This window comes from Diadema antillarum, unplaced genomic scaffold, assembly GCF_040938485.1.
Source record: "Diadema antillarum isolate AM-2024a unplaced genomic scaffold, OU_Dant_1.0 scf00000069, whole genome shotgun sequence".
Lineage (NCBI taxonomy): Eukaryota > Metazoa > Echinodermata > Echinoidea > Diadematoida > Diadematidae > Diadema > Diadema antillarum.
Window position 1 is genome coordinate 2,337,822 of NW_027270958.1, and position 18,889 is coordinate 2,356,710.

Here is an 18,889-nt window from a genome sequence, read left to right on the forward strand (position 1 = left end):
TTTTACAGACATTAAATACTTTTATTATTGTTATTAGTGTAATTGTTATTACTATTATGATTATGATTATTAGTATCATCATCATCATTATTATCATTATCACTTTTGTTATAATTACCATTAATCTTGTTTTTATTATCATCATTATCATCATTAAATTATATTACAAGTTGGAACTGATATCCTTCAAAATTGCATAAAAACCTGATTATTCGTTCATTTTCTGTCATTTCATGATGGTGGAAAATGTTAGAATTCTTAACAATGTTTCAACTTTATGTTACTTGGGCACACTATCTAATCAGCTGTTTGAATGGTCAACGGATATGGAAGTGTTATCTGCAAAGTAGCCACTCCTGTAATAGTGCATAAAATTCTGGAGTCAAACCGATCGGTCACCATTTAATAAATATAAACATCGTTACTTATTTTGCCTATATTCATCTATTGCACTTCATATTCATAGTTTAAACTTATTTTGAAATTTCATGCTGACACTATAAAAAAACACACAAAATACATACATCTATGTGATTGATCTGTTTCTTGCTCGTTTAAAGGCGACAGGTTCAGCGTTCTCCAATAGGTATCTTTTTTTGTGTGTGTTATTTACAGACGTTTTAAGGCCAGAGATAGAAGCTGCGATATACCTTTATCTCTATGGTTGAGATTGACATTTCGTAATGACAAATAAAGAAAGACGAATATTCAACTTCTTCGCCATAAGTCTGAGAAATGACGTAATGCCTTAGATGCATTAAGAGCCCAATTTTGCCCTTTTCGTAATTCTGACGCGGTCATTTATGAAAATTATATAGATATAATCCTGAAGAAAGCAGGATTCATTATGGTCTTGAATGCAGCATCAAGAAAAAGAGAAACCTGACCAAAATCAACGAAATGAAGAATGATGTTTCACAGATAGATGTGTATAAATTATAGAGCATACAGAATTCTCGATTTAGAGCCCATGAAACAATGAAAGAGATGACTATTTTTCTTTTACTTAGTGCTTTGCAAGTGGTATTGGAGGTCCCAAATGGTCTCTCGGAGGTAAAAGGTCTTGGTGCAGATTATGAATGCACCCATCATAATTATGTTGCGATCGTCTTCCGAAAGCAGTATGGTTGATCTAGCTGTTCACATGACTTTTGTTGTTCCTATCTTTTCTCTGGTGCGTCCCCTGGCTTTTTAAGTCAGAGCTTCTTCTTGAGATTAAGCTAAGAGGGACCGCTTTTTCTCACCTCCCCTCTCTCTCTCTCTCTCTCTCTCTCTTTCTTTCTTTCTTTCTTTGTCTTCTATTTCAGTGATGGTTGAGGGAGAGAAGAGACTTGGCACACAGAATCAGCAACTTTAGAACCGATGGTCCATGAAACCTAAAAGCCTTCAGATCAAGTCTAGGTCTAAGCAAGGGGGTACTAGGTCTAGGCGGGGAGATGAAACCTCCCTGGTCTACGGGGATGACGGTTTCCGTATCATTGTAGAGGACTATGACGCAATAAAATGTCAGCCATTGCGAGGCTTATCAGTCTCTCCTTCGCACTGATGTGATAAACAAGAAATGAAAAGTTGCACACGGACAAATATAATTATGATAAGCAAAGATAGTAACAAAAGGAAAAGGGGTAGAAGCTCTTAAAGGTGAGACTTCCTCAGTAGATATGTATATTCACCCTGGTGATATCTTTGAAACCTCGGGCAGTTAAAATGAAAAATAAACAAACAAGCGAACAAACAAACAGGCTTGACGAATATTCAAAGAATGAAGCGTGCAAAAGGATGTTGTTGCCACCAGTCGTATGACCTAACAAGTTCTTAGAGGGACAAACTGATAGCCTGATAAAAATAAAGGTGGTGGGACCAAAAGGTGTCTCGGTGCTCCTTGAGCTCGCTGGGAGGAAGGTAGAGTACACCTAGCGTGTCAATCTCGCCAGTTCCACGTCAGCATGCCCTGACCTTCAGCCGATCGAATTAGGAGGGTTGGAACGCCTTGCAAAGGCGGAAAACGATGGGCACAAACGAGCGTTTATTGGAGACCTTCTCGATTGCTTGTCAACTGTCGGCTCTGCAACGCCAAGACAGAATAATCACGCGTGTCAGCTGCGATTAGCGGCGTCGGGCGTGACATGGCATCGGTGCTGCCGACTGCTGCTGGAGGATCCCGGATGAAAATGCCAACAATTGCTAAATCTAATCAAACCAGAGGTTTCACCCTTCTCCCTGACAATGTAATAATGATGTACCCTGAGGTGCCTTCGTTCTCCTCCCTTGCTTTTTCTTCCATTTTCTTTTTCTTTCCTTGTGGAGAATTTTTCAATCTAATAATGATCTCTTGTGCCGCTGTTCACTTACCATCTATTCCAGGCGATATTACCTGATGGTGCTGGATGGTATCGCCTAATTCGAAGGTTAAACCAAGACCTACAGCACCCTGGATAAAGAATACTTCGTGAAATTACGCGATCTCTGCATATTTACATAAATATCATACCTGGTAGTGCCTGGCCGGAAGCGACTGAGTTGTGACCGCCATCTTGGATTTGTAACCATTATATCATCCGCAAAAAGAAGCCGTTTGGCGCGTATTAAATCCCACTGATGTTCTACGATACGATTTGTGTTCCATAGATTATTGACGATGGAATCCAGCCCTTTTCGGTCGCTGTCGTAAGACATGAGTGCGAAGTGCAAGTAACTAAGCGAACGAAGTAAATGGCAAAGCTTAGCATTTACATCTCTCTTTTGGAGACCTGTTTTTCTTTTACTTTTTTCTCTTTCTTTTCTTTTTTATTTCTCATGTCTCGCTGCATGCATTCGCTCATGTTTAGGCTTTACTGGCGCAGCGTGCAAGGAGAGAGCTAGCAGAGAGTGCCCGACTGCGCCCGCTTGGGCACCCGGCGTCAGCGCTCTAATTGCTGCGGGATGCGCGGCGGTGCATCGAGCTAGTTGGTCGCATATTTCGCACACGGAACACCACGAGTCCCAGCGCGATTTCGGCCACTTTCACGCGCCTAATGGCGAAAGGGTAGACGGGACCCTACCGCGATTCTCAGGGAACCACGTCCTCGTATCCAGTGGTCTCGCTCCTCCGTGTCATTTCGTGCAGGGGCAATTACTTGGACTGGCTAATTTGGGCTGAGATAAAAGCCACGCTAATTGCATCTAGACCGCTGCGACAGTGACAGTTAAATGGACATGATAAAGAGAAAGTGGAATCCTTTATCCATTTATCTATCTCTTTCTTTCTCTCTCTCCTTCCTTCTGCTTCCATCTATCTTTGTACTTTCTCTCTCTCTCTCTCTCTCTCTCTCTCTCTCTCTCTCTCCATCTATATCTTTGTACTTTTTATAATTCCTCCCTGTTTCAATCACAGTTACACATTAAGCTCGATGACAATCAAAACGAAAATTTGCAAAGAGTATATGAAAGAAACATGAAAAAACAGTTTGAACAATCAACAATGCCCCAACCAGTTAGACAAATGCAAGGTGAGATTTTATGTAAAAAAAGAAAGAGCTGTATTGATTTCGCTTGAATATATAAAAGTCATATTGTACTCTAAATGTTTGTTTATGCAAATGTCATATTGTACTCCTTACTTTTGTCGGAACTTCGGAAATGAAATAAAATGAAATGATATGAAATGAAATGAAATATGATCAAAAGTTAACATAACGACTGATGCGACAAACTTTCAACACCAACAAAAAAAAGAAATAAAGGTATTACAAAGGTATTGTGCATTTACATCATTATAAGCCCTCTTCATCATTGGGATAAATATAGTGTTTAAGATGTTCGTATGTTTGGAAGTTGGTTGTTGATAGTGATAAATTAATGTTGTATAATTGCACTTTTGGCTGATTAGTGAGAGCAGATCTGAGTATGAGCCATCATATAAAAAAGAAGTGCTTATATCATTTTTTTAAGTTAAGGAATATACAGGAGGCCTACATGGTTTGGTTTTTGTGGGCTTCTCTTTTCCAATATACAACTATTTTGAAAAAAATAGTGTTATTTATGTATGTTTATGCATTTATGTATATCGTATTGATTATTTTTGCGAGGGAATTTGTATCGGAAATAGGATGTTGGAAGTAAAATTCGATTTGAAATTGAAAAAAGTAATGAAATGCCAAGTATGCGTTTCTTATAGGATTGCATGGTAACATATTGTCTGTGGTTTTGAAAATGACGTAGGAATTAGTGCAATCTTTTGCTCTCATCTCACTTTTTACTAATTGGCAGTTATAAATAAGTTTATGAATATTCATAGTGCTGTTTATGATAACAAAGGCGTTAGAATATTCAATCACATTATGTATCCTGTTTTCAGCAAACAACTCAGTTATTGTTTTAATCGTGCATATTATGTTAAGTCTATCCAGCTTCCCATCATAGTTTCACCTGCCTCAAATATTTAGGATGCAATATTTTTATCGTTTCTTACTGTATACGCCAAGTTTACAACAAATTTGATGTTCGCAAATGTTTATAAAATAGACGCCATATCAATGTTTACCTTCAATGCATAGAGAAAATGCTTGAGTAAGGACCATTATATGACTTCTTCTTCGCGGAGGTCTCTTTTTTTCCCCTGGCGCATCATGAGAGATGTTATTCATGTCAACTCTTTAACTTCACCGGTAACTAAAACGCATGTATAGTATGTAAGTTCTAAAGCATTCCGAAAGATAAGTAGGAGCCCCATGTAGACTGACAGGCAAGCATTATGATTGTGTTCTGGCAGAAAATAATGAAATGTCTTGATTCTCCGACATGATGGTGTGAAGAAACTACCAAAGTGAAATTTTATTCCATGATCAATTAAGCTGTAATGAATACAGAAAAATTAACTCAATCAAAAAAAAAAGTGGGGCAGAGAAGAAAAACTTTAATGAAGTTAAGGTGTAAAATAAAGAAATTTATGGGATTTCATATTTTTATAATTTTCCAGGGACCATTAGCCTCTAATGACAGTTGCAACCACATAATCAGACGTGGAGAATTGGTAATCATGTCTTCGACTCATATGGCACCCATCGGCTTGCCTTCACTTCCGAAATAAATTCGATGTTATTACAGGAGCACAAGTATATTCAACTCCATAATCATTATATTTCAAAAAGAATCAATTTAAATTACATCAAATCGAATTTTATCTTCACTTTTCGACAAAACAGAGTAATAAACATTTAACTTTTTTGTTACAGAGGAATACTAGTAGTATAAACAATATGCATTGTGAAATGAACGGCGTATACAACAACAGCAAACATTTATACAAGTAATAGTGAAACAGTGTAATAAATCATCATAACGAACAAACATGCAGTAGTGCACATAATGAATATACGAATAAACGTAATATACGAAAAGTATCTTTCGTATCGAATTACTGTTTGTGTTGCAATGTCCCAACAATGACGCCTTCTTCTCTGAAAGGGGTCGAATTTTCAAGAGCACCCAAAATACAAGTCAAAAAGTATCATATAAAATAGGATGTATGAATAATCATACAATGAGAAAACAATGCATGCTTGGCGATGGTGACAAAAAGTAGATATAGCAATGGGAAAGAGTGATCCGCTGAAAAGCGGAGCTTGTAAAACGTGGATCACTCGTGGATCACTCGTGGGTAACTCGTGGGTCACTCGTGGATCACAGCTTTGACCATTCATTTAGGCGACGTGTGATTTCTAGTTTGTCGTTTGGTAGAGATGGCTTTGTTTCCTAAAAAAAGAAAACAAAAACAAAAACAGCTTAACCATCATGTCTGCCACCGACAGGGGAAAAATCAATCTTTACGTCAGCGCTGTCACCAGGAAGGGTTTCCCTGATATAAACTGCATTATTTCTTATCATTTCATTTCATTTCATTTCATTTCATTCCTAATTTTCAAAATTATGTATAAACATGATATGGAGATTTTGATACCATGCATTTCTTACAAATTTAAATAGCCCTTTTATGATTGGTGTATAATGTATGCTTTTCTACTTTGTTTCACTCTTTTGTTGGATGGAAATGAATTGAATAAGTAGTTGGAAGTTATAATTGAATTGAATTGAAATTATAGTAAATATTGAAAAAGAAGAGGAAATTGAAGGTCCAGATTATCTTATTACATTTTCATGCACACAGTATAAAGATAAGTATTTCTGACATAATCATTACGATCTTAAAGGCATCATTTTAATATTGTCGAAACATTTAATGACAGGCCAAGAGAAAAATTCAGTTACCAGCACATTCCATGCATTTTACATTCCAACAAAGTAAATAGATTTATAAGCATTGTTAGAAATATCGGGTAAAGTAGCATCCTTGTGGTTTTGATTTTTAAAATTTTAGTGAAAATAACAAGAATTTAAGATTGTCACTATTATTATAATGTGCAGGAGATCAAGCTCTACAACCTGATACCAATGATTCAATACACTTAGAATTGTGATAACGCCCTTCTGGCTCTCAGCCGACATAGACTTCAATCAAGTCGTCATACATTACAAGACTATCGTTTTGTGTCCAAAAAAAAAAATCTTTCAAAAATCAATATTATCAAGGTTATCTGTCGTTTTCTTCTCTTCTGTTTGTTTGTCTTTGTGTGTTTGTTTGGTTTTGGTTTAGTTTTTGTGTGTTTGGTTTTTTTTTTATAAAGTGCAATGGCATTCTCAGAACAATGTGCTTTTATACTGCCATTTTTCATTCATTTAAGTCTAATCGACAAAAGGAAGTACAAAAGTAGTGACGGAAAGGGATGATTTTCTTGTCGCAGACATCTACGGAACATAACTTACGGCATCAAATGGATAAAAGTGTACTAGATCATGAGGCTTTCAGCAGCGAGCGACAGGAAAACCATGGGGAGGATGTAACATACGCCCTTCCCACACACGCTGCGCTCAATATTACAGGTGAGGGGGTGTTTTATGTTTGAGTTCCTGACAAGAAATTAAAAAAAAAAAAGAAATATGCGATAACATCGCAACGTATGCCGCAGTTTGACGGAGTTTATTCTGCGCTGTGTTTTTATGTGTGTGGGTGTACTGTACAGTACTTGCATGATTATACTTGTGCTGATGGTCTGCGTTTGTGTTGTCGTGGCTTAGAAGGGATATAGGTTTGTATTTTTGGTTCTCGTATTGATTGACAAAAGTGATATATATACTGTTGTTTTGTGTGTATTCTTATATAGTCATTTGTCTACCATTGATATTCTTATGTAATGTTTGAGTTAATATAAACGGTTTATGACTTTAAAAAAAAATTATATTTTCCTTTATGTTCTCTCCATCCACGATTTACCCTCTGATTTTTACTTTTTGTAGACATTATGCAAGTCAACTCATATTTTAACAGTCAAATGTGGTATGTTATTATATCACTGTACGCGTTTTATTTGTGGAAATTAAATGAACTTCACTGAAGTTTTCTCTTGGTCTGTCAGTAAATGTTCCAGGATCTAAGAACAAACAAATACATGCTCAAACAAACAAGCAAGCAAACAAACAAACAAAGCCTGATTCACAGAGAGTATATGGCATGTATATATGCTTAACTTAGGGTGTAGTTTCAAACATTATTTTATGTTCTATTTCAGCATTGTTTGAGAAGTAAACTGAAAAGAATGAATGCTGATGAAATGAGAAAGAAAATGGAAAAAGTGAGAATAACACGTGAACATTTTGTCACAGCTTCCCACTCAAAAGTAATTGCAATTTCTCCATTTACGTGCTAATTCTTTCCTAATTTTACATCTTTGTGTATACAAAGAAATACAAAGCGAGACATCAAAAAAAATGACAATGTTGATAGAGGCTGTTATCACTGGCTTTTGGAGGACACAGGCAAATGAAGACAGAAAATAAAGAGAGAAATCATAGCCGGTAACAAATATGCGCCTGCGGCTGTCAGTAGGACAATTGTTCACAAACAGCCAGCCCCATCGTGACGGCCGAATCGCTTAGCTGCTACCCGCTACGAATGTCGAGTGGCCGCGGTAAGATTCGCGTGCTCGGAAAATAATAACGGTGGTGACACCTTCAAACGGGGAAAAAATAGGGGAAAATAAAATAACAACCAAAAAAAAAATGGTAGATATGGCATCTGATGCCTTCAGCGGTGAAATCACCACACAGCACGTGGCGATGAACAATGAATTCTCTCAGATAACTTTTTATGTGTCTGCGTGTGTTGGGGTATATAATGTGTTTCTCTTTCTGTCGGTCGCGAAATGAATTCATTCCGACGTTGAAGCGGGGGACAAAATGGACAGGAAATCGTTTCGAAACGACCGGAAACTGTGACCTGCAAGCCAGGGAAATTACCTGCAATTACAGGAAATACTTTTTTCCCCTTCCATATCTTCTGTTCCTTCGCCAACTACTTGTTCTTCATCTTCTTCTTTTGACATATTCTAATGGTCGCCGCAAAACTGTGATTTTGTTTTTGTTTTTGTTTTTACTTTTGTTTTCTGTCCGTCAAAATACTTATTTTTGCGTTTCAAAGCTACTAAAAAAAAGTACGACGTCATAATCGAAGCTGTATAATTGGGTGTAAGGAGCATAGTGCCTCTGGTTTTTTCTTTTCTGCAATATCTTGTTCGCACTCTTAAAACGAATATTTTTACATGTCCTTTTTAACACTCAATTCCCGTCTTCTATGGAACACTTTACTAGGAAATATGATAACAATTACTTTGAGTTACTTTCCACGGTTGGAAAGTGCATTTTGCAGTTGCACAGCATTTTTGCCATTGCTGGAGAACAGAGGGATCACAAATAAAACATCGTGCATTCCATTTGCCTCTCACCCTCTCCGGTGTGCGTATATTGTGATGCTTCATCAGAATATACTGTCAGCTGACTGTATATAGGCGTGGTAAGAAAGTGAGAGTGCAAAGGCCCCCTTTTTCGGTGCAGCTTTCAGAAAACATTTACTATACTAACCAACTAACTAGCTTTCTCGGACAAACTGAGAGACGCCATATGCTCGCAAACAGTAACTGTTAAGCATATTGATATAATACATTTGAGATTATAACATCTTATCGATGCCCATTTAATGATTTACTGTAGTATATGCCATATAATGTACGTTATAGACTAAACATTTAATGAAACCCCTATTTGTCACGCTTAGCAAGAGAGGATTGTATAATACATGTATATGTGTATTTAATATTTCTATAGTCTTTTGCTCTATATACTGTAGTGGCGGAGCGAAAGAATATAAGGACATTTTTTGTGTTACTCTCTTTGCATGCTGATAGAAATACTTACTATTTTTAGCAAAGAAAAATTACGAATTTTGACACTGATTGACACATTAGAAATTTTGTCATCGTCTAAATAGATGTGCATAGTTTCCTTTTCAAACATACAAGTCACATTATGCGTCTGAATAAATCTCTCAACGTCTTTGTTGACAATGGTTAACGCGCTCTCTCGCTCTGATTGCTGTAGTCCGTCGAAATATTCTTACTGTTAAACGACCTATTCGATGATATCGCTATAGTCCGCAAAGGCTTGAAATGTAAGTGTCGGCAATGTACAGTGTTGAACTTCAGGGGCCTGTTGCATTAAACTTTTTACCTGAGAAAAACTCAGGTTGATTTTGTCAATGGCGGAATTATACTGAACTGAGTTTTGAGTTCTTGCCAGAGTGTTGCACAGGTCAAGCGTTTTATGCAAGAGGCTCCAGATCTGTCGCATTATACATTTTCGACGACGATGTTAAGCCCATGATCCTCTTGTACTATAAAAACATAAGAATAATGGGCATCAATAAATGTTATAATCTATAGCTTGTTATACCAATAAAAGTATATAAACTTATCATGAATATGATATGACATTATAGGCCTACACAATGTATATAAACGACTTGTCAGATATCGTGATATAATTATTACTCATTGTGTAGAAATACTGACCAAAGATCGCCATTTGCAATAACATAACATTGGTTATGACATGAAAAAGATACACTTCTTACACAGAGCTAGTATAATGGTCGTTAACACTTCGCGTCATTTGGGTTGCTAGACCACACGATGGGATACCGTCAAGGGCAAAGGCAAACTCCTTGGCCTTTTCTCAATGTCATACTAACCCAACCACACATTCAGTTGTGCTGCTTCCGTCGAGTGATATCCATAGTATTCCTCACTGCATGGACGTTTCGTCTTTGGGGGAACAGCAAAGAAAAGAGAAAAGTGCAGGTGACTTTAGGAGTGAGAGAAAAGTACACTGTTAGGGCGTGGAAGGGCCAGTAATAAAAAGAGACCTGACACAAACCAAAATAAATTGATCTCCAGCTAGGTCTAAATTATATCCATGATGTAGAATTCCAAACTTCCCTTCCTCTGCTCTTCTCTCCCTCTCTTTCTCTTTCTCTCTCTTCCTCTCTTTATATCCCTCTCCTCCTCCATGCACTTCTCTCTATCTATCTGTCTATTTCACTTTCTGTCCATCCCTATCTCTTTCCACCTCTCTCCCATTCACTCGATCTATTGTATGTTAACTTCACAAAGGTTTCCTCCTCTTTTATGTGTTGCTGTGTTTCATTATCTTCTATCCTTATATTTGTCTCTCTTGACATGATATTGATTTTAAGCTGTTATCATCTTAATTATGCCATAATTCATATTGTTATTACTATTATTTTTATTATTATTATTATAATTATCATACTATTAGTACTATTACTACTATTATTATTATTATCATCATCATTATCATTACAATCATTATCAACATAATTATTATCATTATCATTAGTAGTACTAGTGGTAGTAGTAAAAGTAGTAGTAGTAGTATTAGTAGTAGTAGTACAATCATCATGTATTATATCATTAACCTTACTCATTTTAACCACTTACCACGATGATTGATATCTTCCGTACCATTATAATCTCTTATTGCCATTATTGTTCTTATTATCATTATCATTACTATTATCATAGTCATTATCATCATAAATATCATCCAGGATTGGTATGATGACTATTATTATCATCATCATCTTTTGCTCCGACATCTCTTCGTTCAGACTTGGGCCTTCTCGTTTGCGATGTTCTAAAACAGCAACAAGACGAATGAGTTTCTGACTGATAACGAAGCACTGACAATAGAATAGAATGCTATATTTTCCTCCTCTATTTAGACTATTTTTTTTTTGTTCTGATCACCTTCAGCCTTGAACTGATGAGGGTGATGCTGCAATAACGATACCATGCAGGCACGATGTTGACCCCAAAGGACCCCACTCAAAGTGCAAGATCACGCTTGAGCGAGTGAATCCTCCTAAATAGAGTAAAATCAGGCTAACGAATGGGACAAATCTTTACCCGGATCTAACCAAAAATAACAAAGTCACAGAATTTTACATTTTCAAGAGCTTTCATCGAATAGAGATGTTGGTCGCACCCAAAGAATGCAAATTATAGCTGAAGGGGATGATGCCACCACGTCACAACTCCCCCACCTAAGTTGCATGAGAAATGTGGCTGCTTAATATCACAGATACACATGTGAAACATGACATTTCATAAATTTCTTATCTTTGATCTGATTTTGATTAAAACCACTTCCATTCTATTTGTTTGATTTTACTCTGTTTCAGTCGATTTGAACATAGGTATATTGTGGAGTTGCATTTTAGACAATCCATTCATGGATTATACGCTGTCGTATAGTGCATGGTCGGCAGCTCTCATAATGATATCCCCGTTGCCTTTCACCAGTTTGGAAAGAAACTTATGCATTTCGCTCAGTGTTTGTTTGCTTATCATTTTGTTTGTTTGTTCGTTCGTTCGTTCGTACGTTTGTTTGTTTGTTTGTTTGTTTGTTGTTGTTGTTATTATTATTGTGTGTTTTATTCCGTGCATGTAATTTTCGTGGCGACATTATTTTTATTTGGGAGAGCTACATTTTACAAACGTTGCTTTTTAGTGGGGGTCTTTATTTTTCCCCCGAGCTTGTTCATTCCTCATTCTTTTATGAAGAAATCAAAAATTATATATGACAACTGATTTATATTATTCTTTCCATTGTCGTGATTGTGCTGAACATAATACGATAAAGTCTCAGTTTTCTATGTTCGGTTCGTTCAACAATACTATTTGAAATCACAGAAAAAAATAGTATAGTTCCCGTCTACAGATAGGACAACATACAGAATGGTCCAAAACTTTACAGATTCATAAAGTTTGAACGGATGGTCCGATTTTTCTCAACGTAAACTGAGCGTTCCATCGACCTCTTTGAATTTGCTAAATCTTTTTGAGTTTAGGGACACTTCATCATTCATTCATACGAGCAGATTTGAACAGAAGCCCCTTTTCAAATTTAGGATTTGATTTTAAAGAGATGAGTTTGCCTGGGTAACAAACACGAAACACATCGAATCATTCATTCATTCTATATAGTTTTTTAAAAATCGTTTATCGATTACGTTGTTTTTATATACTTGTCTCAATGAGAGCGAGAGCGCAAAGCCAAGGTGAAAGTGACGTGAGATGGCGCTGTTTGAGTACTTCGTAGTGCATGGATTGCTCGTTTGTATATCCATGATTCCATGTAATACGATGTTCTATATTATACCAAGGAGCTATAGTAGCTCCTTGATCATACGAGATTCTTTCTCAATTCCTGGATCTAGTGCTTCAAATGCTGAGGTACAGTTGCATTCCAGGTTTAAATTGACTCAAATACATAGAGTGAATTCAAAACAACCATAATTGCACTTTGATATAAAAAATGGACAAAGCCGGCAGAAAATTATGGGACTTTAAAAATGTTCACATAGTATTTTCATGAAAAGGATATATTTACATTTTATACCACAAGATGAGCTAATCATGATATCACTTCACAGGGGCTGGTGACCAATATCAACTTTAAGGGAAAACATGATTACTAAGCTTTCTACGCTTCCCCGTGTCATGTCCAAACTTCTGCCACTCTGTTCCGTTTTACTTTATTTTACTGTGTCGATTTGCACGTGGAGTTGAAAATTCGCACTCGGGATGTTTTCATGCTATTAAATGAGATTATAGATGCAGATGGGTTAGATAACAATATTAGAGCAACTGAAAGTACGATAAGTCAAGTACGATACGCCAACGGCGGTCTGTACTTTACTGGAAGAAGAAGAAGAAGAAGAAAGATAAGCTGTGTGTATGATCATGTATCAGTTTATGCATGATTAACTGCACTTCAATGAAGCCCTGCGTGTCTGCCATAATCTGTGCTGTAAATTCCTTTAATTATCATAATTATTTCTGTTAAGTAGTTCTTATCGGAGACACTCATTGACAAACACGACACAGACTTGGTCGGTTATTGAAGTGGTCAAGGCCTAGGCCCCGCAAATCTGAGAAACCTGAATTCACTAATTAATACCGAATCGGGATAGCCAGAAAATATGTGTGATAACGGTCTGTTCAGAATCCCCAACATTGAGGTAATAATGCAGCATGGGCTTTCCCATTTGAATATTTTTTCTTCTTAATTTCAACAAAATTGTATAGATCTATGCTGGGCGTTAATGTTTACAACTGAATGGCACGCGCATAGGCCTACACTAATCATAACTGAACAATAACCGCTACCTCGACCTCCTCCCCTCCACCCCCCACCCCCTCCCCCCCCCCCCCCCCCCCCCCCCCCCCCCCCTTCCGCACATAGACTGCATTGCGCAAGAGAAAGGCGACGGCTGCATGGATGTATGTAGAGTTCCAGGCCCTGCTCACGTGCACGCTAGTAGTAGACTGGTACAAGTAGAGTGTGGTGTACACTGTATGTGTACAAATAAATCAGGAAGAAAAACAAACTTGGACTCTGGAGGTACAGTAGCAAATTGGTCTTGGAGTTGAGAGCACATTTGGGTATAAATTTGCCCAAACACAAAATCTGCCACTTCAAAACAGACAAGGGAGAGAGTTGAGAGAGAGACGACCTGCTGAAATGGCCAGCAGCAACCAGCAAGCCAGGATGGCCCCGACACAGTCGCATGTTCGTTCGCATCGGAGGGTTCTCGGGCTTCGCAGCCATAGTTCTCGGTGCCTACGGGCGCATGGTAAGAGTTAAGTAATAACTTGTAATTGTATGTTATGAAAGCTAAAGATCAGTAAGCTTAAATATCCTTCTAATTTTGGCACTATACAATGTACCTGGTACATGGCAAAGGTCTCGGCCTCAGACATTTCAAGATGATATCACACAAGGATTTGGTCAGTGTGTGTGGCGTAAGTCCAATGCCAATGGCTGTTTAAATTACTAAAGAAACAGGCCTAACTGCAGAATACCAGCTGTTTTGAGGTTATATGATTGATATAGGTGATTATCAGCATCTCGTTTCCCGAGACATATGTTACAGCTTGAGTAGAAAGGGACATAGAATCTATTGTGTACCTCATATATAGATTCCTCTCATCTGATTGGTGAAAAGTGGAGTCATGAAAATAGCTGTGCCCCATTTTTGATCAAAATGACGTAATGATTTACTGTGCCCGGGGCATAGAATCAACTGTGCCCTGTTAATAGGTTTGGAGACAGTCGCAACCCCGTACACATAGATCACTCATATGAACGCACCAATGATACGACCACCGCGCTGTCGATCAGCGTTGATTAAGAGTGCTGTAAAAGAGACTAGAATCTATATTTTTGGTATCTATATTTCAGAATATATATTTTTGGTATATAAAACAAATAATGACAGGTTGATATTCGGGGCACAGTTAAAATCATGTAGGCCCTCGGTGATGTGAAAACCATAACTATGCCCTCGGCTTCGCTTCGGGCATAGTTATGGTTTTCACATCACCTTGGGCCCATAATTTTAACTGTCCCCCTCATAGCAGTCATTATTTGTATACTGCTTATATGACATGTATAATGTACAAGACAACCTGCTTGTACAACTACAAACTGTAAATTCCAAAAGAAATCCAAGCAATCACAACCCCAACATTTCCACACATATGAATGTCTGCATATAAGACAGGGAGGTGAGACGAACCATAATAACAATGGTCAATGCCTTAAAACAATTGGATACAAAATTAAGCACACATGTATCACACTCAGCTCAGTAAGAAGGAAACATCATAATTTCATGTAAGAAGGCTAATTAGGTTCACTACATCTACTCAGTTGCATTCCTTTCTGTCTGCCATTTTTTTCAGCAAACAAAACAACCGAACTGACCTCAACTCGACCTCCTTTCTTTGTTTCAAGAGTGAAGTTCTGAATTAACCCTTAAACGCATTGAGGATGGGCTTATTTTGCTTCAACACGCATTTCTCGTAGATGTGATGTGCCTGAGTATACTCGGAACTCATCGTCAACGGGTTAAAAATGGCATATTCATGTACCACAGTGCCAGTAGCTTTCATAAGAGAGACACAAACTTGTCTATAATACATTCATTAAAGTTTTTTTGATTCCTCTTGTTCAGTTTAGATTACAGAGTATAGGTAGAAATTGGAGAGGGAAAAGTTGTGTTTGTGAATAGATGATTAATTGCATGCTGCTTTTAAATAAGAAAAGCACTTAGGTCTACTAGCTAGTAGATAAGACGTCTGCATTATTTCCTTGCTATTCTCTGGGCACGTAAAGGGTTGATATCTTACCAAAAGACATCCTCTGTGCTTCTAAAGAAAAGCTGTTTTTGAATGTTGTGTAAGATTAGTCACTGTTGTTCCAAGTTGGAACCAACTGAATATGAGTGCTACTCCAGGTAAGAGCCCCAGAGAGCCATTCTGGTGTGCTGATAGAGTAGAATGCTTTTTAGGACGTTTTTCCAGCATTCATACAGTCACACACTTTTCATCAAATGCCTTTATTATCGAAGTGGTCATTGAGCTTTGCTTGTTTTGTTTTGTTTTGTTTTGTTTTGATCTTAGGAGGTAGTTTGCCATTTCATTCTTTCACTGCTAATGAATGTCACAAAATGCAAGAAATGCTTGCAGGAGATTCTGTGTGTTGCGTCATTCACTGCGATACAGTACCAGTAGTCCATTTTATGAATAATGTTTCCTTTTGTCGTCCTTTTTTTTTTTCTTTTTCTTTTTTTGCTCATCATAAACATGCTTGTTGGTTATTCTTATTCTCTTACAGTTCTGAAGCTAAGGAGTGGAATTGAGCATGAGATTACAGTGAGTATACGAGGCAATCTACACCACAATTTGTTTTTTGTTACCCGCAGCAGGGACTTTGCATGTTTTAAGATTACTTTTTGCCAGTATGTAATTTAAGCATAATAGACTACATGTATGACCATCACCACTCAGCCCAGTCAGCTAATTCAGGTATTAGATGCTCACTGGTAAGTTAATTGTGTGTCATGTGTCAAGGGTTTTTCTCTGGCTGAGGAAGCCAATGTGGGATATGCAGCAAAGATTGCAGATGTTGCAGGTCTAGATATCAACGTCAGCAGGCATGTGCCTCAGTAGCCTTTTTCTCTTCTAATACAGATAGTCTGTTTCTTTTGAATGCCTCCGACCCTTCCGACCATTTCGTCAATAAACGGCATAGTAAAGATTTCATCTTCTGTCATTTTCTTTCCATTTGTGTCCTCTTTAGACATTTGATTCGGCCAACAAGTACCATCTCATTCATTCACTGGCTCTACTGGCAGTTCCCATGAGTAAAAATCCACTTTTGGTAAGTTTGGACATATGACATTGTACCAATTTCTACAAGGAGGCACATGAAGAATTTCATTGCATAATGGACTACTGTAAACGTCAATATTTTCGCGCGATTAATTTTTCGCGCTGAGCGGCTCGAAAACGTATTCGCGGGTTCTTAAATTCGCGCTCCGCAGCAGGTTACTTTACTGTAGTACACATTCACTGCTTTCATCCAAAGCCTCTGCTACATAGCTTGCTATGCCAGCGTACGACAAGGGACGTAGCGAGCGGCTCGACTGCGAGTACAAGCACTCAAATACGTAGTACAGCTGTGACTCTAGTACCGTAGTCACGGGGGACTGTAGCATCGATGCGTGCGGTGCACACATGCATGCTACAGTACACAGCAATCTAGGGTATCGTCTCTTCGCACAGTACTAGTAGCGTAAACATGCCTGTACATTGTACTACGTAGCAGTATCATCGATGAAGCGCACACAATTCATCCCGTTCAAAATGTGCGTAGAAAATTGTGACGATATATTCGCGCGTTTTTGAATTCGCGCTAGCTGAGCGTAGCGCGAAATCCGCGAAAATTAATGTACCGCGAAAATTTCCACGTTTACAGTAAGTACCATTCTTGAACATTTTAAAGTAAGTCCATCATCATCAGATGGAGCGAAATCAAACCTTTCCAGTGGTACCTCACTTGTAACATAACAAGGAATATTCTTGAAGTTTTGATTAAAATATCCCATATTTTCTTATTATTTTCTCAGTTTTTTAAAATGGACTTACCTTGTTTTGCAAGAAAACTCTTCTTATTTAGGTAAAGCTGAAAAAAAGAAAATACTACATGATATTACAATACCATGTGTAGAGACAATACTACTTGTAATAACCTGAAAGTGTTCTGTTACCAATTGTTGCATGCTGCCCTCTTGTGGCAAGGTACCAAATTCTCCTGTATCTCTTGTACTGACTTTTGTTTGCCCCCTAGACTGGAAGTCTGATGACGGCTGGAATCATTGGCTTCTGTGGGGTGGGGTACTTCTATTCCTTCACCAGTGACCCCACTCCGGTCAAGCTCATGCCCGTTGGTGGTGTCCTCCTCATGGCGGGATGGCTGTCTCTAGCACTGTAAACTACTCCGAGGAAGCAGATCGCTCGAGGGATGAGATTGTCAGTTCAGAAGCCATAGTTTGCAAGTCTCTAGGATGGGAGGGAGCTTTCGTAGCTCTTTAGCATTGACTGCATCCACACGCAAGATGCAAGCAGATGGGTAGAATGTTTTAATTCTTTTTTTTTCTTTGATGAGATACCAGGAATAAGCCATATTTTGTGTAAGCATAGATCTGCAAAATGGTTTGTTAAGACACTCATTAGAAGCTGCTTTCATCAAATGTCAAACTTGAGGTAGTGTGTGGAGTAAAAATCTGAATTTTTTGTTGATTATGCCATGAATTTGCAAGATTTTATTCACATCTAAGAATAGGTGACTTCTGTTAGAACTAAGTCCTCGGGACCAGCAGTTTTTGTTCTTTTTTGTTGACTTCCAAAAGAAAAGAATAGAGCATATCAATATTTCTGTATACAGTATTTCTATGTTCATGAATTTATAATTGCTAAAATCAGTGATATTGTTTCTTTTATACTCTTTTGTTACATGGCAGTAGTGCAATAAAATTAACCAATGAATGTATCTTTATGTGTGCATATAGTATATTAAAACAGGGAAACCCTTATATAGTGAGGTTGCCGGGACCTCAGATTTTATCTCCTTAAAGAAGGTACCTTGATGTGATACTAAAAACAAGAGACCAGCTAAATAGGTGATCTATCACTTGGTCTACTCCCACTTCATCTAATAGCCATTTAGTCTCAACCTACACGGTCTAATCCTGTTTTGTCTACAACCAGTTCGGTTAATGACCATTTAGTCCAATTACCACTTAGCCTCATTGCCAGTTGGCCTACTTCCAGATGGGCTATGCTCATTTCGTCTAATACCTACAGTTTATTAGACAAAATGGAACAAATCCAAGGAATCAAAATTGCGGTTAGACCATCTGGTCATTAGACGAAATGATAATTAGCCAAACTGGACATTAGACCAAGTCAGGATTAGACCAAACGGACATTAGACGAAATTGATATAGTAGACCAAATGAGTTAAGCATTAGTGGTGTTAGACGAACTGGGAAGTAGACCATCTGATACTAGTATTATTGCCAATAAACCGC

The 18,889-nt window shown here is 37.8% G+C and overlaps 1 protein-coding gene across 1 annotated transcript; it reads left to right on the forward strand.

Annotated features, from left to right (window-relative positions):
• The first annotated feature begins 13,974 nt into the window (after positions 1-13,974).
• Positions 13,975-18,525, forward strand: LOC139716702 (transmembrane protein 256 homolog). Its single transcript, XM_071628231.1, has 4 exons — positions 13,975-14,086; positions 16,132-16,169; positions 16,597-16,677; positions 17,647-18,525. The coding sequence occupies exons 1-4, from the start codon at positions 13,975-13,977 to the stop codon at positions 17,788-17,790; spliced, it is 375 nt and encodes a 124-aa protein (XP_071484332.1). The 3' UTR covers positions 17,791-18,525.
• Positions 18,526-18,889: the final 364 nt, after the last annotated feature.